Raw genomic sequence first — 20485 nt, 5'->3', positions numbered from 1 at the left:
GCGGTACGCCACACTGACCGCGATGAGGATATCACTGGAGTCGTGCTCTTTGCTTTCGTAGCCTGGCAATCTGTCTTTTGATGGGGTGCGTTGATTTGATCGGAGTAATAGGCTTTCCATACCAGCGGAGACTTCGAGAAGAATTGAGGCCGTAAAGTACCCCGGAAGCAAGCGGGACTTGGACGCCAGTGGCGGATTATAGGAACCGTCGCGTTCATATTGCAGATGGGTATCCTCCGTAGTTGAGGCGCAAATCCACCAGAAGGTATCTTCAGCTCTTTTTAAGCTTCAGCAGAAGTCAAATAGAATAATTGGGCTTCTAAAGCAGGATCTCGTAAAATTCTGATAAAATGGAGGACGTAAATGTCACAACTGAGTCGATCTGCGCCAGTTGTCTGAATGCGGCGTTTCGATAGCTCCGCCCGCACAAATAGCGCAAATATCCGACACTCTTCGGAACAAAGTATTGAGCCTATCACAGTGGCCGAGGAACCTTGATCCCCGAAAGTCAAGCCATAGATGCTAGTGGCGTAATATCCCGTAGCCTCATCATTGCTGTAAGACAGTGGCGTCCCCAAAACTCACCTAGTGGATAACGCATCCGTTTGTCTTTTGTAGGCCTCCCAAAAAGAATGGCTACCATCATGCCACATCATTGAGGAGAGATATGGATTATGGAGACTGGAAACATTTGAGCGAAATATGTGAATTTTGTTGGATGCAAGCTCTTGTATACGTGTATTGCATGGTGCTAATGGGGGCCTCCGACATTAGTTTCTTATGCTCTGAAAACGGTGGGAGAGCGTATGTATAAGATCCTTATGGCTCTAAACCCAATCTATTTCTTCGTCACCTGCATATATATAATGGCTCTTCTCCGAGAAAAGGGACATTTTCATCATCTATTAGATTGCAACCTCCCAATGATCCATATCATTGACAGCTAGATAATCACTTGTCTCGCCTCACGTTTATCAACCCGCCAATGCCCAACATGGCTGCCAGCGACAAGTTTCCTGACGGCGACGACAACAGCACAATTCTATCAATCATCAATCATGTTTTCCTCCCCCCACAGCTTCCCCAGAATGGAGATAGCGGCAGGACTATATCAGATGACAGCGCGCTGCTTCGCCTGGTCATTTCAGCACTGCGAGAGTTTCGTTGCCACGTGAACTCTGCGCGCCTTCAAGCAGTTGATTGTGCCGAGAAAGCAATGATCGTCTTTCAAAGCGTCAGAGCCGAGTCTGGTTGTATTAATGGGCAGAAGCTCGCTGAATTTCTGCATTCTCTTCATCCTGATAATGGCGTATCATTGTGGGAATTGTTCGCGAAAATGGGTATCGACTTCAAGCCAGGCATCCTGCTACCATTACACATAGCCGCTCAAAATGCTGGCATCATTATCGGACAAACCCAAGATGCAATAATACTGGAGGTATTTGAGCTGTCTCCAACAAATGCAGCTGTCATGGGAACCATCGGTCGGCTACAACGGCGTTTTCCCGCATCTGCCATCTCAATCCCCATCAAGAGATTCCGTGAAAGTGGATTTATACAAGCTTTGACAGATACTCTTGAAAAACTGAGTCATCAAGAAGTTGCAGAAGCTAAACCAAAAGTTCTCAAGAAAGGTGAATCTCAAATTGAGGACAGAGATACAACGGATCCCTTCATGGTCACTAATTTTCTTCACGCCGTCCTTTTTGCTTTCAGCAAGGACACCATACCGGTTTCCTCCATCTCCAAAAACACTCGTGACGAGGTCGTCTGGAAAGACGCTTTCATGCCTTGGCGAAGGTCTCCAGTCTGGCTTCTGATTCGAGTTACTCTGCAACTACATTTTGAACGGCTCCACTCAGACAGAATGCTCTATAAAGAGTTTATGATCTTTCTAATGACATATACTCTAGACATAGCACAGAAGAGGGGATTCTCGAGCGATCTTTTACATTGTATGATGAGTAAGGTTGGGAGGCGGCTGAAGAAGTTGGGTGACGATTTCCAGGCGTCGTGGATTGGAAACGTTCATGGCACGCTTAAACAAACCAGGGTTTGTCTCCAGCAACGTTGGGAGCTCTTATGCGAGGAAAAGGATGCTGAAGTGGGCTTGAATCATTTGTCTATGCAGCTATTGCCCAGTGAGGCCTCAGAGCCATATCCGAAATTGGACGCCTTCATTCGCAGCATTGATACCAGACAAGATGAAGAATCCATAAATCAGTTCAGGGCGCCATGGATACTTCGCAAGTACGACCAATCAAGTATTCCAAACCTGAAAAGTCTACCGGATAGGAGCATTCTCCTCCAGTTATCAGCCTTTGAGAAATGGGTTGCGTCGTTTTTACCTCATTGGATGCGCGAGGCCGAGGTCAATGAGAATACATGCAGCCAACTTTACGATTTGACCAAGGAATACTACGATTTGTCACGAAAGTTTTACACTGGATGTCCAGAAAGTTTGTCAATTGCATCATTGACAATCTTGGAGCTGTGGATGACCTGCGACAAGTCTGTGTGCAACCAAATTCCTGATCTGAAAGTGTACAGTCCTGAAATTCCAGTTGAACTCTTGCAATCACTATTGCTCCACTCCAGAAACCACCTTGAGAGATTAGTTGTAGTCGAGAAGTATGTTAAAGAGCGATGCCGCGGTACTTTGGCTGGACGGTCGTCGATATTTTCTTCCTTTGGACGTAAAACCTCATTCTCGGTCCGGTATTATGCAAAGTCTACCATTCATCAGACGTTACGCAACGATATTGAAAGAGTCGCAGCAGAAGAAAGAGAGCACAAACGACAAGAATACCATGAGAAAGTTCGACAGTACTATTATCTCAAGATGAAGGCGGCCAGTCTCACATGCGAATACAATACATATGTGAACCAAACGACAGGAATAGCATACAAAAGTCACAGTGGGAGCTGCACAAAGCATCTCTTAGACGATCAAGCTGATGTGCTTACCATCGATGTCCACGAGTGGCCTCTTCCGGCCGCGGAATTTGAGGCTCAGTCAACTGTCTTTGAACTGAATGTTCCTTCTCGTTTCAGGGCATGGAGAAACATGACAACGTTAGTCATAAACGACGTCCTAGAGTGTGACTACTCTGGGTCCAGAAGTGACGAGGTTGTAGACACTCTGAGTGCATATCTTTCATCATATTTTACGGGGGATATTCACAGACTAGAGTTGGCATCGACAACCAAGTCAAACAAACGTACGCATCGTCATAGCAAAAAGATCGGAACATGCACAAGGGTGGAAGATGTTTTGGTCGAGAATGGCCTAAGATACGAATATTACGATAATGTCCGCCAATGCTTTGTCTCACGGTTTGTGAACGAAGATAAATTCGCTCAAAGTCATATGTTCAAATTATCGAAACCAAACAGTGCTCTTCAAGCCTTCATCTTCCGACCACCGAGACGAGAGAACGGGTTAACGCCGAATCACGTCTTATCTCAGCAGAGTGATTACTCGCAGGACCTTACACTTAAAGAGTCCAAGGCAATGGCTAGTCTACCCGTTGGATACCGCATTCTATGGGAAAACCTTCTGGTACAGCTATTTTCACCCAAGGTTGACTTTAACAAGTCAGACACTGCCCTCATAATAATGCAGATAATTGACCAAGCAGGTCCACCATACGATGGGTTTACTCTCAGGGCCAGCCATCAACAGCTCTGCGACGACTATTTTGTTCAGAGGCTTCTTGAAGGCCTATCTCATTCCGTGGATAGAATACATAAGAACTGGGAGTCCTATGTAGCACTGAGAGCCTTTATCGCAATCGCCATAAAGGCTCTGAATTGCTCACCGACGCCAGCATTGAAGGAAAAATATCATCAGTGTCTTGGACGATGCCGTCAAGTTGCCATGAGCTGGATTAATCTGCTACAAGAAAAGTTATCTGGATACGACAACGAAGAACAGCGGCAGGAATTTTATCTTATCATCTCGCAGATGGCACTAATTTGCATTGCGTCTTTTGATGTAGACGAGGTGCACTTGCGACTGATGCTGTCAGATGCCGAGCAGATGGATATACTGATACATTCGTCCATTATTATACAGAATCTGTCCCACGGAGTTGGCAAATGCACTGATCCTTTCTACACAAATCTGCTATTACAAAAGCAACGCGTCATGTACAGGTCTCATAAGTTCATTCTTACCGAGACTCTTGATAAGCTGAATCAAGGATTGAACTCCGCAGTGATGAAGAAGTTTTCACCTATTTATAACGGAAAAGGCACGTGGAAAACATTATCCGAGAACGAATACCACTGGTTAGAGACAAAGACCATCTCCGGCAATGGTAAAAGCTCTTCGTTCATTCAGATGAATATTTTGACTGGAGACTTGTTGGTCAACGGCTTGCCGCCTTCTCGTCTTCCATTGTCATATGAGGAGCACCCAGTATTTGAGGAACTACTTGGGAGGGAAATGATACACGTGGTGCCCTCAGGTGTTCCTGGGACACTCTTCGTATCAATGAAAAAGCATCACGGATATAACCTTGCATTCGGGATGAGTCATTCGAGCCCTCCGCAGCTCATTATTGTGGCATCTAACGATAACGAGACTCTGGATCTGGTTCCCCGCAAAGACTTGAGCGCTAGCTTACCAGAGGGCTTTATCACCAACTACGTTCACTGGTATAATCACCAATCCGGCCGAGTTGAGTTTCGGCCCGTGGAATCAGCATGGTGCTCCTCGGATTCTACCTGGTATTTACAAAATACCGGATCCGAATGGGTTCTACAACGGCCAGGGCAAACCCTGATTTGCCCAACTTCGCCTACGACTAAGCACATTTGCCGAACTCTACGCTCATTAGAGGAGGAGACTCATATACACCTAATCCTTAACAAAACCACATTAACGCTCAATATTCACTTGCCACGCCTTCAGCTGGACTTTTCCATAGGACAAAGTGAATCTAGAGTTCATTGCCGGCAGTTTCGTGGAATGTATGTGGACAAAGTTCAGCAAATTGGCACCTTGGTCGGCTTGCGAAGCAAGTTGACGCTACGCGATAGCAATAACAAGCGGATGATCCTAGTTCCAGATGGCGATGTTTACTATTCTGGCATTCCGGGACATGTACAAGTTGGGGTTGCATATGGCAGTTCAGTACGTGTTCACCCGTTCAATATAGACACGAGACTGGGCCGTTTGGTAGACAATGGCAGCTTGCAGAGTAAGCTTTGCCTGGCCTACCTCCACGCACTCACATCATATTGTCTACCTGATAACCTCACTGGTAAAACGGGAACGGAGCAGTGTCTGTCTATTCTTAATTCCGCCGCCGTCCGATCTTTTCAGCAGCTATCTGAGGAGGACCTGAATATTCTCGGTCACATCTCGAAATTATCACCCGAGAGGAAATATTATCCTAAAGATTTACAAGAGATGGAGACCATTGACTGGAATAACCAAATTAGCTTCCTATCGCAGTCAGGATCTCTGCATACCGCTGTACAGTCGGTTATAGAAAGGGTGAACCAAAGCACGCTTTTTTACCCTGATCAACCGGGTGAATATGTCATACCCAATCATGTTGACGCGGCCCTTGGATTAAGGCACCTGATTAGAGATTCTACCTTTTGTGTCTCTGGGTTCGGTGCTGAGAATCACACTACTGCTGAGGACGTGTCATACAAGTCTCGAGATGGTGTAAGAAACATTGAAAGATCGCGACGTGCGTTTGAAGCCGCCACCATGGTTGTCGAGCAGCGACAGACTATTCACAAGCCCATAAGTCACACATTCACTTCGCATATGTGGGACTTGCTCAAGAATGAGTCGGGCACTCAAGGTCCCAACACTCCCTTGCCTCATGAAGAAGTTGGTTATGACTGCAAATGGCTCTCGGATGCAAGTACGGTTTTCGCAGACTATTGGTGTCGCTTTCATCACAACTTTCGCGATGGAGAGTCGCCTTTCTGCCGTTTTGAGTTAATGTTTTGCGTTGCAACCATGGCATACGCCGCGAAGCATGACGCTGCTGCTGTTCAAGCTCTTGTAGCCTGCGCAAACATCCCGTCTATCGGCTCTCTCGAGGTCCCTGACGTGGATGTGTTTGACATGTCTGCGGGACATGTATTCAATGATCCGTACATCAGAAGTATCGCGTTAGAACATGCGGTACCTTTTGTCCACAGCAAAGAGTCGTCTTCGAAGTCCTATGATCATTTGAGCACTTGGGAACGAGGCCAAAGGCGCTCGAGAGACTTTCAGAGCAACCAGTCTTCAGCAGTCGGGAGACTCGCCTGTAAATTAAGCGACCAATGGGTTTGTAAAACTCCAATAATGCCAACCGATGTTAACGTATGCGATTACATATATACCCCGAGTGTCAGGAACAGTATCCTACCGACTTGGCAAAACTGGTATGACAACCATCAGCTTTTCGAGTACCTTAATTTATTGGGCGACCGTCTTCGTTTACTCAAAATAAAACATATAACGATGCCGAATTCCACCGGGCCCTTGTCAACACTTGCAACGGTGTCTCGTAGGGGTTTTGTCAACCAGGCAGATCTGTTTGATCATAGCACTCCGTCATTAGATGTTTCATCAGGCTCTATGTTGGAACTATTTGACGCGGAAATTGGGAATCGGCAACCTCATGAGAAGCTGGGACAACTTCTTGAGTTTCTGAGGCAACACGCATCCCGGGAATCTGAACACAAATACATTCAGGATCTCGACGACAGCCAAAAATCCCACAAGCGCACTGTTACCTCGTATCGAATAAGAGACGACAGAGAGACACTATTTCGCACTCTCAAAGAATACTTGTCACAATGCGAATCCAATAGCGACAGGATATACCGATTACTAAAAGAAGCTACTGGCACAAGTTGCGATGCCGAGCCTTGCACGACATCAGCATCGTTGGTTACACAGTTTATGGCACCAAGAGTCTCTCCGACTTTTTTCCTGGGCCAGCTTGCCAGAGAAAACTGGAAAACGCTTCCGCGAAGATGGAGAAGCGCAATCGTCACCTATGCACGATCATTGACAATGGTTCAAAGAGCCGAGAGAATGCTCAATCAGCAAAATAACCATGCAGAGCTAATCAAGGAACTACAAAATATTGGCCATACGAATTGGGATCCGATGGAATACCCTGAATCATTACTTTTGGAAGTTGAAAGCGGAATAATGATTCGGGAAGTGCAAGAGAATATTGCGTCGCAGATGCGAAGCCCGCCTCAGGATCAAAACGCAACTATGCAGCTAAATATGGGTGAAGGTAAATCAACGGTGATTTTACCGACTGTTGCCTCATATTTAGCGGACGGTTCACGCCTTGTTTGCGTAATCGGCACCAAACCCCAGGCCAAGGAATTATTTCGAATGTTGACGTCCAAGCTTGGAGGATTGATGAACCATCAGGTCTATCGAATGCCTTTCTCGAGGTCGCTCAAGTTGACGGAATCTGATGCCCATACAATCTTTAATTTCTTGAAAAAATGCTCTGAGACTGGCGGTGTTCTTTTGATGCAGCCTGAGCATCTGCTGTCTTTCAAACTCATGGGCATCGAGAATTGCCTCAGCTCTCAAGAAGAAGTCGGCCAAATTTTGCTAAATGTTCAACACTACTTTAATACTCATTCGAGATTTATTGTCGATGAGAGTGATGACATATTCAGCGTCAAATTTGAGCTAATTTATACGATGGGATCACAAGTCGCCATTGATCTTAGTCCGAATCGTTGGATCATCGTACAACGTGTACTTAGCATGGTAATGCGAGCTGTACACCTAATACGGGACAAATTGCCTCAATCTATCGACATTTCTGACTCGAAAAGAGGGCGATTTCCACGCATCCGTATCTTGCGCCAAGATGCAGAGGACATGTTGTTAAACGTGCTTGCTGAAGAGATCTGCACTGCCGGGGTTCGAGGATTAATACCTATAAGAACACGACCGCCCGCTATCAGGGAGTGTATTCGCAAGTACATCCTTAATAGCAGTTTGGATATAAACAATATTAATTGTATCGAAGTCAAGTCTGGACTCTTCACAGAATCCATGAAAGGGCCTTTACTTCTCATCAGAGGATTGATCGCCGAGGGAGTTTTGAGCTTTGCATTCAGACAGAAGCGCTGGAGGGTCAATTATGGTCTGGACCTCAGTCGCACGCCAAAGACTCGACTCGCTGTACCCTATCGAGCCAAGGATAGTCCCACGACCAGATCAGAATTCAGCCATCCCGATGTTGTTATTGCGCTGACTTCGCTTACCTACTACTATGGCGGTCTCTCTGATGATGATCTTTTCGCTAGCTTCGATCATTTATTACGTGCAGATCAAGCTGAAGTGCAATACCAAGACTGGGTTCTGGATGCCCCCGATCTACCAGACGCCTTCAAGAGTCTAGCTGGAGTAACAATGAAGGATCGCCATCAGGCAATTCACGAGATATTTCCCCATTTTCGCTTTGCGAAGAATGCCATCGACTATTTTTTATCACATATTGTTTTCAGCAAAGAAATGAAAGAATTTCCCGAAAAGCTGTCGGCTTCGGGCTGGGACATTGGTCAGATTAAAACACTGCCTACCACTGGTTTCAGCGGAACCTGCGATTCGCGTAATCTCATGCCTCTTGACATGAAGCATCTGGATCTTCCGGAGCAGCGCCATACAAACGCATTAGTCCTTTCTAATATCCTCCAACCGAAAAACTCGGTGGCTCATATACGAAACCTTGACGGTACGCAGAATTCAGACGCTGAAGCCCTGTTGGATTTGGTAATCTCAATGGAACCGCCTGTTCAAGTTATTCTTGACGTTGGCGCTCAAATCCTTGAACTTACCAATCTCCAATTAGCTATTTCCTGGCTCAAGAAGGTTCCAGAAAGTCAAGGGAAGAAGGCGGTGGTCTATTTTGATGACCATGACGAGCTATGTGTTGTTGATTGGCAAGGGCGCGTCGAAAGTCTTCAGACATCGCCGTATGGCCAACAATTAGACCTTTGTCTAGTATATCTAGACGAGGCACATACAAGAGGCACTGATTTAAAACTTCCAATGGATTATAGAGCAGCTGTTACTCTTGGCCCCGGATTGACCAAAGACCGACTCGTACAAGGTAAATATTAATCACTGATCAATTTTGACTCTATACGCTAACACGTATCAACTAGCTTGCATGAGAATGCGAAAACTCGGCCAAGGCCAATCTGTTGTTTTCTGCATATCAGAGGAAATACAGGCTAGAATTCTGAAGCTGAGAGAAGAGGGTGACAATCATCCAATCCAGGTGCTTGATGTCTTGGCCTGGGCAATTCACGAAACATTCGTAGATCTTCATCGAAGCATCCCGATGTGGGCTGTACAAGGCCACCGATTTGAGAAACAACGCGCCATATGGGAATCGGTCACAACAAGCGACGGGATCCAATTACCTTTGGAACAGGCGAAAGAGTTTTTAGAAACAGAGATGCAATCTTTGGATGACCGATACAGGCCGCGGAGCACGGAAGAACAACCGGCAAAACACTCGAGCTTTGACGAAACCCCACGATCGGAACTTATTTGGAAGCGGTGTGTCGAGTTTGGAAACACTCAGCTTCGTTCATCTGTGCTATGGGAAGAGCAAGAGAGAGAGCTATCACCTGAAATCGTCCAAGAGAGGCAGATTGAGAGGCCACGACCGATTGAGCCTGAAAAACACACGATTCATCCAAAACTTATCGAGTTTGTGGCTTCTGGACTGTTTGCTCGATCAGAGCCATTCTTTCCGGCGTTCCAAGCTCTCCGGAAAACGCGTGCTGCTCAGCTATTGGATATCAGCTGCTTCCCAGATGATGTTTACGTCACCCAAGATTTCATGTCAACGGTGATATTGACAAGAGACGTCGACAATGACGACTTTTACCAGCGCTCGGTGCAGTGGATATTGAGTCAAGCAGAGTCAGACGGTACTGTTTTACGTCTGGTCATTATTAGCCCTCACGAAGCGCAGGAGCTTAAGCCACAGATCACCAGGTCGAAGCATGTGCATATGCATCTCTACACACCACTACCGAGCTTGGCTTACACTTCACTGGAGAGCCTCAAGCTTTACTCAGTACCTGTTCTTCCAGACAATTGGTGTCTTCCTTCTCGCTTGCGAAATGTGCTCAATCTCTTCAGTGGTCAATTATACATCACTTCACAAGATGATTACCATGAAGTCTGTACATTGCTAAACTTGTCATATGGTCCTACCGAAGATGGCGTTACGGTTGAACTAGATGGATTTGTTGTTTCTCAGTCCGGCGATGCGCTGACGAAATTCAAGAAGAGCCCAATACTGTTTCTGAAAGCTTTACTGGCGATACGGTGGAACTCGGAAGTGAATGATAAAACTCACTGGGGCAGTATTTTGAGAGGAGAGTTGCTAGAAAAGGGAGATTTTCCAGACTCTAGCTATAACAAGATCGTAGAATAATCTTGGAATTAGTAACAGTATAATAGGGCGACCAAGAAAGGCTCTGGGGTGAGAAATTATCGCCTCTCATTAGTTGGAGAGAAGGCTGAGAAATTACAAGCTGTTATATTGCCTAACCTAAAAATCGTTCACTACCTACTTTTTCAGTTTTACATATCTGAATGGCAGTTGTTTTCTCTTTCCTCACGTTTAATGACCTAACCTTAGCAGCAGTGTCAATACTCACCCAAATAACTACCTAAAGCGACTAGGAGCCTACTCGTTGGATACATACCTCATTCTATGGAAAAAATCTTTATTCCGCTACGGGGGTGTTTTCACCCAATATTAATCCCAATAAGTCAGGTGCTGCCTCGTCATAATGTAAACAATTCATCAAGTATGCCCACAACGTAATTGCTCCAGCTTAAAGGGCCAACCACCAAATTGTTCAAAAGAGTACTAGGTAGTTTGGACCATGCGAGAACATTTATTATAGTTATTGCTCTCCATTGTTCTAGCTTGATTGTTTGGGGTAGCCGGCTCTCGTTGCTAATAGCACTCATACCACTGTGAAATTCCCCGCATTGATGGCGGCTAGCAGGACAAGGCAACCAATTAATTCAGCACATAATTGTCGACAGTCTCGATGGCTACACAAAGCAGATAACCATGTAGCCAGCAGCGGCTAAATGGCGGTTTCTAGGCATAAACCCCTCAACGGTACCCCGCCTGTGTCTTTGAATTCAAGGCTTTTTATATCTCTCCAAAGGACCCAATCGGCGCGGTTTCATCAATTCCGACACTATTTATCTTTCTTACAAGAGAATTCCGTCATGTTCAAGCGCATAAAGAAAAAGGTATCAAAGTTCGGCAAAGAGAAAAAAGTGGACGTACTCTCCAACGATGGCTCAGTAGCAGGAGACCAAGGAGAGCATGGCCAAAGCTCAACTCCCATTAGCACTATTGACGTCCAACAGAAATTAGTAGACTTGTCTAGGTCGCCACACGACTCCGAAAGCGTAGTTTGGCCACCAGGAGATGCTTCTGAGAGCAATCACAAGGCACTTCAGACACCTGCCAGCAACACCCTGGACTCTGGAACAGCCTCAAAGCCTACACCAGACCTCGAGCCTGAGAGCTCCTATGGCTTGAAGGAGCTTGTGGCCCAGCCACACGATAATGCCGAGGCCGTAGATATTATCGCCATTCATGGATTGGACGGCACTCGTGAAGGAACTTGGACCAATCGAGATACAAAAATAAACTGGTTATGCCACAAGGACTTCCTTCCGAAGAGCATCCCCAATGCTCGAGTCCTTAGCTTCGGATACAACTCAAAGAGTTATTTTAATCGCGGCAACCCTGGCGTCAATGACTTTGCTTCGGAGCTCCTTGCCTCGATCAACAGCAGCAGGAGAACGCCTGAAGAGAAACAAAGACCGATTGTATTTGTATGTCATAGCCTGGGTGGCTTAGTGTTTAAAAAAGTACGTGTTTTCTTCACTTGATCTTTACTGTATGTGATTATCTAACATGGGCTGTATATGCCTAGGCGGTTATCAAGGGCCATGAATGGGATACGTTCTACGGTTCACTAAACCAAAAGATTTGTGGAGTAGTATTCTTTGGCACGCCTCACAAAGGCTCAAAATTAGCCACCTGGGACACTATCGGCACCCGCGTTACCCAGGCAGTAACCCTTGGCTTTGCGTCAAGTCCAAGTTTCGTTGAGGGTCTCGTAGTCGATTCTAAAATGCTAAAGCAGATCTCTGAATCATTTGTTCCTCGCGCTGGTGCGTACAAGATTCGGAGTTTTTATGAAACTTTATTCATGAAGGGACTTAATTGCCGCGTAGGTGGAATTCAATCTTCCGAGACTTGTTTCTTTATTGGCCCAACTAACACTACTTGTAGGTGGTAGAGGAGGAGTCCGCGCGACTAGATTTGCCGAACGAGTTGGCAATTGCTTCTACTTCAAATCACTCCAACATCTGCAAGTTTTCTAGTGCAAACGATCAACGATATAAGAATGCTATAGATGCCATTCTGGCCGTCATGGATACAGGCACTCGTGAGTCTTGAGCCGGTATAATATTCATATCGTTTGTCTAAGAGATTAATAGGAGAGGGTATGAGTTCAACATGTTGGCGCACTACCCTGAATCACGGGCTGAGACACTAATGGGTTTTCAATATAGCGAAAGAGCCATATGCTGATTTAGACCGATTCTTCACAATAAATTACGACGAAGTCATCTCATCTGTTCCGGAACGGCATCCAAACACCTGCGAATGGGTTCTCGATAATAAAGTCTTCCAAGATTGGCTCTCGGGTACTGGCCATAACATCATGTGGCTCCATGGGTATCCCGGCATGGGTAAATCGGTAATTGCACGGTACCTTGTGGAGGCCCTCGAAGAAGGGAGCCAACCATCCCTTCGTCCAGTCTCATCCATGTTGGCATTTTTCTTCTGCTCTTACAGGGATAAGCAAGCCGTGAAGATGGGAAACTTAGTTGCCTCATTAATTCATCAACTTGTGTCTTTTGACCCAGGACTGGGTAATGCAATTTCACGAAAACCTCCTGCTAACAAATCGGTCACTGATAATATGAAGTACTTGTGGAAAGTACTACAAGAAGTCATCGATGCTATTCAGAAACAGACTCTATACATTGTTATCGATGCACTCGATGAGCTTGAGGTTGCCTCATGGGCTACTTTCTTGGACCAATTTCTAAGGATCCTGGACGAATCAACAGCAAAAGTCCGAGTCGTTATAACAAGTCGAAATGAAAGCGCAATAGAAAAGGTCTTAAGCTCGCGATCGGCTAGCCTGGATCTCAGAAATGGAAGCAAAAATGAATCTGACATTTCAACCTATCTTTTCGACAAAGTCTATGCTTATGGTCGTGAAAATGACTTTGGGGAAGAAATATGCAAATCAATCCATTCAGAGCTTGTTACAAAATCTGATGGAATGTTTCTATGGGCACATTTAGCATGGGAATACTTCATTGACGGAGTTGCGTTATGGACGGCCAAGCTACTGCAAGAGAAGCTGGAAAACCTTCAGCATTTACCACCTGGGATTGATACACTGTATCATCGAATCCTTTCAAAGGTCAACATTAAAATGACCGAGGCAATGCGTCAATGCTTTGCGTGGATTCTTGTCGCAGCTCGTCCCTTGACTATTGAAGAGATGTCTATTGCGTTGGCACTTCGTGAAAGACCGAGTTGCTCGGCCGATATAGAGATTCGCCTTAACTTGCGAAACTTTTTTAAGGTGACATGCCCTCATCTTATTAAAATCGACGACAAAGGTCTTGTTACTTTTGTGCACCAATCATTCGCTGAATTCCTCCGGGAAACAAATGTGAAAGTGGATATTAAACGTCGAATCGCAAACAACTTTCGTATCGACTATGATAAAGCCAGATACAACTCCGGTTTGGACTGCTTGGTATACCTTGCGCTAGATGACTTCACTACAGAGACAAGTATCTGGGTGAAATCTGGTCTATGGCCGGAAATAAATGCCTCATTGTTCGACAAATACAAATTTCTCAGATACTCTCTCCTCTGGCCAACACATCTAAAGGATTTAGACGATGACGATGCGGCATGGGATTATTACGTTGCAACTCTTGAAGGAAACGACCGCCATATAAGATGGGCGCCTTTCAACCCCCCCTCATTCTTTCTTATGTCTAATGGATTAAGGGGTCTGCTCAAGCGGAGTGTTCAACATGGATTCTACATAAACACGCTTAATTCAGATGGAGTTCACATTATCCATGCCGCCATCAAACACTTCGATACCAACTGGTTACGGGACGCCAATTTCTTGTTTGGCCTAGGAGCTGATATCAATGGCAAAGATGCCTTTGGCCAGACGCTTCTTCATCGGTTGATAAGAACCGAGGAAGTGGAGGGAATAAAGGAATGGATTGTGAAACCTGGACTTAATGTTAACTCTCAGGACAAGCTTGGTCAAACAGCTTTGCACGCTGCTGCTCGTACTCAACAGTCGACAGTCGAAATTATAGACATTATAATGACCAAACGGGATGTGGATGTTAATATCCAAGACCGCCATGGCTATACACCATTATGTCTCGCAACGCACTGGGGTCGAAAGCAAGCAGCAATGAGTCTGCTACAAGTTCCAGGCATTGATATAAACAAAACAAATTCCCAAGGAGAGAGCCCGCTTCTTAACACTATTATACAAGGATGGACCGATGTGGCTCTTTTGTTACTTGACAAAATGGACAATATAGACGGCTTTCACGATACCGTGGGCCGCAACATATTTCATTGGGCCGTATTCCTGAATATGCCCGAGGTGTTTCAAAAAGCCATATCAAAGCAAGGAAAGGCTCTGGAAGCGGCTGATAACAGGGGCTGGACACCACTACACACTGCAGCAAATGAGGGAGATGTTTTTATTGTTCAACTTCTTCTGGATCAACGGGTGTCTGCTACTTCGGTAAACAAATTCTGCGAAACTGCTTTACATCTGGCAGCTTCACAAGGACATCTTGGAGTTGTTAAACTGCTGATCAATTACATGCCATTGTTTGCGGTCAATGCAAAAGACTTCAATGGCTGGACTGTATTACATCGCGCTCTCATCTCAGGTAGGGACGATATGGTAAGATTCTTGCTAAAGCAAAATGTGAACACGAGGCGGCGAGATAAAGACGGACGCCTTGCTATATTGTTTGCTGCAGCCTTCGCACCAACAGACATACTATGCGAGTTTTTAAACCTTGCTCCTAACGATGTTCAGGCTATCGACTGCTTTGGGTACAGTCTTCTTCATATGGCGGCATTCTTCAGTAATGTACCTAATATCCTATTTCTCAAATCAATTCTTCAAGAAAAAGAAAATAAATGGGGTAAACATCCTATGGACTACTCTCCGACGGCAGAATTCTCTACATTCCTTCAATCGCACGGCTTTACGCATTCGAAGACATATTTGGATCAACAAAACAAACTAATTGCTGAAAATGAAGAGTATAAACGTAGGAGGGATCAGCACTTTAGCGCACAAAGCTTTATCACAGGCTCTCTTATGGTGAGAGAATAGAGATAAGGGCCTATCTTTTGATAGTGAGAGGTTAGAAAAATTTGACACAGATTTCAGCCTTAAACGAGCACTACCATCTTTCGAGCAGTGTAGGATGTGAAACTCAAGGGAACGTCTTCTTCTGACGAGTGTGTGAAAACACTTCGAAATTGCAGGAAAGAACTTTACTGGACTCATATTCATTAGAGAATCCCAGAGTTGCCCTATGCGCAACCTGGAACCTCGGAAAGTCTTTCACGATACTCAATCTCTAAGCTCCATATCATAATTCTTTTTTGGCAATAAATCTCTTATGTATAAAGTATTAATAATATACGCGGAATGAATCAGTGACGTCAGTATCTCAAAATTAAAATGAGCGCAGTTTTGCAATTTGTAAGAATTTGGGTCAATGAAGTATATTATATCGGCAAATCGTGGAGATATGCGTTGGTTATTCATACCACACTTTTTTCATCCCATCTGGTCAATGGATGATAATTTTTCATCTAGCCTATAGTATGATAGACTCAAAGGAGTTTAAAAAAATACCACCTTCTCTCAAGAGCGATAATAGGCCGGGCTAGTAGAGGTTTAAGGTATCAGATAGCTATGCCACGTAGAAGTATTCCTCTAACGAATCCACGAGGGAGGTATGGCATCATTTTACCACTTTACCGAGATGGGTATGGCTGATTGAAGCTGAAGCTCAGCCGCTGCTGTATTTAGTCAAAGCAAACTGTCAAAGTCGAGGCTAATAAAGCCTTACTTGGAAGGGATGGGATCCCGAAGCTTGGGGGCCTCGATTCCACTTTGCCAAGTACAGCCACAATGCTTATTTTGACGTGGTAGGCTTCTACATCTGCTGCAAATTGGACGAGAAATCGAGCCACATGCCAAGGAAAAGCTAACTAGGGTTAGGAGAACAAATATGACAGGATCTTGACAGTGAATTCCCGGGGCATCACTCATGAGGTGCTTCGTACCACTGCCATTGCTACTGAAGTCCCAGGTCTAGAAGCTCACAGCCTGTCTTGGTGAGACTGGCTTGCGAATGATCCAAGGCTAATTCAACCTTTTATGCTCAGAAACTTAATTTCTAAATAAATTAGAAACGAGTGCTAACAGTTCATTTTTGAGGTAAGAAGAACCTTCTATCAAAGCTGAATGCTGCTAGCGGCCCGCCTCGATGTTCGACCTTGGAGCTCTCGACAGACTGGAATGTATCGGCATGTTATTTACGTCACACATTTATTGCATTTGTATATTGTATTGATGAGAGACGAGGTTTGCGACGCTGAGACTCTTGATGCAGTAGAAAAGCAAAGGCCACGCAAAGTTTCTGTCATGTCTTTATACTAGTTTCCTAATAATTGGCACGGTCACCCATATTTACCAAAAGAACTTGACAAACAATATAGGCAGTGCGGAACACGAATTAGAAACAGAATAACTAAAAAACTTTTGAGTAGCCTTAACGGAAATACAACTTCATCCCTCAAAGCTCAGCGTTATCTTGCCCATGCCAATTATTACGAGCAATCTCATCCAGCCACGCCGCTATCCGATATCCCGCACGCGCGACTTGCTTCTCAACAATGGAGCTGGCCTGATTATAATAATCCTTCTTGCTCAGCTCTTTACCTTCGATTTGTGAAGGTTCGTAGTTGTCGATAAAGACTGCGTGCATGGACGAATATATATCAGCAAATCACAATCGAAAATTTAGTAAAATGATGACAACTCTCACCGTTATCGCACACAAAGTCATTTGCTTCATTTGACCATTTCATAACCGTGTTGAAGGAATCCGCCGGATCGAAATCCTTCAACCAGCTGTCCTTCTCCGCTGCGAATTTTCCATGGGAAATTTCGCCTGCAAGTTCCTGTGCCCACTCCAAGGCACGGCGGTTCTGTCTACTATGCAGATGCTCGGTGAACTTTTCAGGAATCAACGTATCCCAAACTTTGTGCAGCTTTCTTTCGTCACCTTGCCACTTAACTGATAATTGAGTGCCTCCTTGGGCAATGTCTTCATTATGAAGCGGCTGATGCAAGTCGCCAATAAAGTGGACAAGCATTTTGACGGCGAATTCACGGTCCTTTTCGGAATTTTGGCTGTCTAGAGCTAGGTCTGTCATATTGACCAACGCACTGATAACACAGCCGCCCTTTTTGCAATCACGTTCGTAGTCGACATTACAGTCTTCAGATTCTGGATTATCGTGAGCATCGATATAATGCCACCCTCCAGTATACTTTCCCCTTTCGGTATGTGCAAAGTCATCGGCCCAAGTGGAGATTCCAGCGAGATAGTCATCGTTCTTGTTGTCTAAAAGGTCCTTGAGGTAGGCTTCCGTTGAGTTGGAGACGAAGTAGCTTGCAAGGTACGCCGTGGTATAGTGACCAAGTTCTGTATCATGTGCTTAGTTCTCACCAATACTCAGAGTCTCATAGCATGTATCGGGATAGAGTTTCACTTACGACCCCAGGCGATGGCCCCAGGCAAAGACACCAGCCCAAGCACCACAAATTCGAGCGAAATCTTCATACTGTTCAATTGATCTTAATAGGACCATTAGTCTGCAAACACAATTGCTGGTCTTTAGACATGATGAAGTCCTTTATTTTATAGACCAGATGCACATCACAACTCATTTTCAGCTGGCATGCCTCTGACGTCAACATCAACGTCGTTGCTGTGGGCACGAATGACAGCTCCATGGCGCACCATGTGAAGCAATGCTGGCTTGAAGCCTAAAGTCAAAATAGAGAGTCGTCTCAATTGGTAAAGCTGGCGGCGGAACACTTCGAAACCACCTTAATTGAGTGCTGAGAACCCTAATTATAAGCTCAAAATTTGAGTTTGCTTTGACAGTGACGTCTGCTGTCAACCTTGGTGACTTAGTTTGACGTTATATATCTCAGCGCTGCCCGTTTTGGTCACACACAATACTTTACAGGCTGTCAATACTATCGAATCAGATCTCCATACACTGCCGATTAGGGACAGCTCAAACATACCTCTCTAAAGCATCAGTAAAAGTACTACTCAAATACCTGTCAAAATGCCCAAGATGACACCAGACTACGAAGTAAGACTGCAGCTCGACCCTGCAAGAGTACTCAACTCCGAGCACGAGCTGGAGTCGGACATCCTAGAGTTCTTCAAAGTATCCGAGAAAGCTCTACAAATGAATGTGCAGTTTCTCGACAAATGCTCCAAGGACATATACAACGCCGGCTGGTGTGTACGAATCCGCAAAGTAGAAGAGAAATCTCACCTCGAGCTGACGTACAAAAAACGGTACGACATTGACAACGGCAACATTGATGAGGTACTCGCTCGAGCCAAGAAGGATGGATTTCATGGCGGGGACACCAAATATGAAGCGCAAGTCGAATGGGGCTATACGAAACAGACGCTTTCCATCAGCAGGGAGAAGCAGGTTTCGCATTCTGGAAAGACAGAGCTGGAGCTCCCGGGGCCGAGCGACTCGCGCAAAATGGCAATCAAGGAAGAACCAGACAAGTTTGACGATTGGGGACCTGGCGAAGATTGGGGGACCAAGACACTGGCGAAAGCAAGAGTGTTTGGCCCAGTTCTCGCCAAACGCTGGATCGGCGAGTGGAACGACATTGAAGTGTATATCGAAGTCTGGCCAATCCCCGATGCTGAAGGGACGGGCACCGAGTACATTGTCGAAGCGTCGTTCAAGACGGACAGCTATAAGACGGCCTCCGCTGGGCGCATCAATCTCACCAGCCAATTGCAGGCGCATGACTGGGTTCTTGCTGAAGACTCCCTAAAGACAAAGCTTATTCTGGAGCGCTACTCGTGCTCTAATATGACAGCTGAAAATGGGGACTAGAAGCTGTTTTGGTGGTGAAGCAGGGGTACGAATGGCTCAACCATAGCTTCAACCCCGCGATGCTATGCCATAAGCAGCAAAGACAACTGTTTTTGTGTGAGCTGAATCTGCATTCTGCAGAGTGTGTACATTAGCTCAGGAGCGATGGCAGAGTCGTCGGGATTTCTCAATGCTTGATTAGTTGTCTGCTCGCCACGTCACTTTTGGTTGGACTCGGGCAATGTTTTGGTCGTGTGTGAGGTAGATATCCCAGAATATGAATCGACCAGCATGGCGGGATAGGCCCTCGGGGTGAGAAGTTGTATAAAGAGTGCCTCAATCTGCCTCACTTTGTACAGAACTGAATTCAAGTCCATAAGACAAACACGAGAACTGTACTTGGACACAATTTCCATCTCATAAACTGTTTCTGAAAACATATCTTACCAGACGAAACATGTCCGACTCTCAGCAGACCGAGGCGCCAAAGCCTCAGCAATCCGTCTTGAGTATGTAACATCACTTCATGCCGGCACTTGTCCGCTAACAGAAGCTCTGCCATTTAGAACAGCGCGACACACCGGAATCTGTGCAAGCAGCCCATGATGAGCTAGAAGAAGTCGCCCAAGAGTACAGCAAGGCCGTCCAAGCCGGAAACAAAGAACTGGCAGCCGAGCTTCGTACCAAGCTGAACAGCCTGCGAGACAAGGCCCACGCAGGAGATCATCTTGGGAGCAAGCTGCAATGGGGTGACATATATGAAATGTGGATCGAAATCCACAACAACACCTCGAGATGGCTGCGCGGCGCAGGCGGCTGGCAAGTGAATCACGGCTGGTTTGAGTCCGCCGCCGTGGGAGACATTGAGCCCGGCGGCGTGTGCTACATTCACATGGGTGGAGGCGCCCTGTACGGAATTGACTGTGTTGCGTACTTTCGTCTGGACGGAGAGTCTAGCAATTCGTGGTTCCAGTGGTGGTTTGGCCCGTATGATCCGTATGAGGAGCTTGTTGAGATGTGGTCTCCATCGCCTTATTCTAGATCTCTTGACGGGGACAAGAATATCGGATATTTCTATGTAAATGAGTGAGCGAGAGACGATATTTGTCTTGTCA

General features: G+C 45.6%; 5 protein-coding genes across 5 annotated transcripts; 4 read left to right on the top strand and 1 right to left on the bottom strand.

The window, feature by feature from the left end:
- Window positions 1-994: 994 nt before the first annotated feature.
- T069G_02131 (uncharacterized protein) lies at window positions 995-10457 on the top strand (the record flags this gene model as incomplete). Its single annotated transcript, XM_056169341.1, has 2 exons — window positions 995-9113; window positions 9169-10457. 2 exons carry the CDS (start codon window positions 995-997, stop codon window positions 10455-10457), a joined length of 9408 nt encoding a protein of 3135 aa, XP_056034657.1.
- Window positions 10458-11272: 815 nt separating this feature from the next.
- Window positions 11273-15290, top strand: T069G_02130 (ankyrin repeats (3 copies) domain-containing protein; the record flags this gene model as incomplete). Its single annotated transcript, XM_056169340.1, has 5 exons — window positions 11273-11926; window positions 11992-12291; window positions 12354-12510; window positions 12638-15099; window positions 15261-15290. 5 exons carry the CDS (start codon window positions 11273-11275, stop codon window positions 15288-15290), a joined length of 3603 nt encoding a protein of 1200 aa, XP_056034656.1.
- Window positions 15291-17017: 1727 nt separating this feature from the next.
- Window positions 17018-18070, bottom strand: T069G_02129 (s1/P1 nuclease domain-containing protein; the record flags this gene model as incomplete). The annotated part of the gene is made up of 3 exons (XM_056169339.1): window positions 17018-17199; window positions 17270-17932; window positions 18004-18070. The coding sequence occupies 3 exons, from the start codon at window positions 18068-18070 to the stop codon at window positions 17018-17020; spliced, it is 912 nt and encodes a 303-aa protein (XP_056034655.1).
- A 517-nt stretch (window positions 18071-18587) lies between these two features.
- On the top strand, window positions 18588-19391 carry T069G_02128 (uncharacterized protein; the record flags this gene model as incomplete). Its single annotated transcript, XM_056169338.1, has 1 exon — window positions 18588-19391. One exon carries the CDS (start codon window positions 18588-18590, stop codon window positions 19389-19391), a length of 804 nt encoding a protein of 267 aa, XP_056034654.1.
- Window positions 19392-19827: 436 nt separating this feature from the next.
- On the top strand, window positions 19828-20460 carry T069G_02127 (uncharacterized protein; the record flags this gene model as incomplete). Its single annotated transcript, XM_056169337.1, has 2 exons — window positions 19828-19879; window positions 19937-20460. 2 exons carry the CDS (start codon window positions 19828-19830, stop codon window positions 20458-20460), a joined length of 576 nt encoding a protein of 191 aa, XP_056034653.1.
- Between the last annotated feature and the right edge of the window lie 25 nt (window positions 20461-20485).

The sequence above is a fragment of the Trichoderma breve genome, chromosome 1 (assembly GCF_028502605.1).
Source record: "Trichoderma breve strain T069 chromosome 1, whole genome shotgun sequence".
NCBI classification, from domain to species: domain Eukaryota; kingdom Fungi; phylum Ascomycota; class Sordariomycetes; order Hypocreales; family Hypocreaceae; genus Trichoderma; species Trichoderma breve.
The sequence above is the reverse complement of the archived record's forward strand: the minus strand, read 5'-3'. Positions and strand labels throughout refer to the sequence as shown.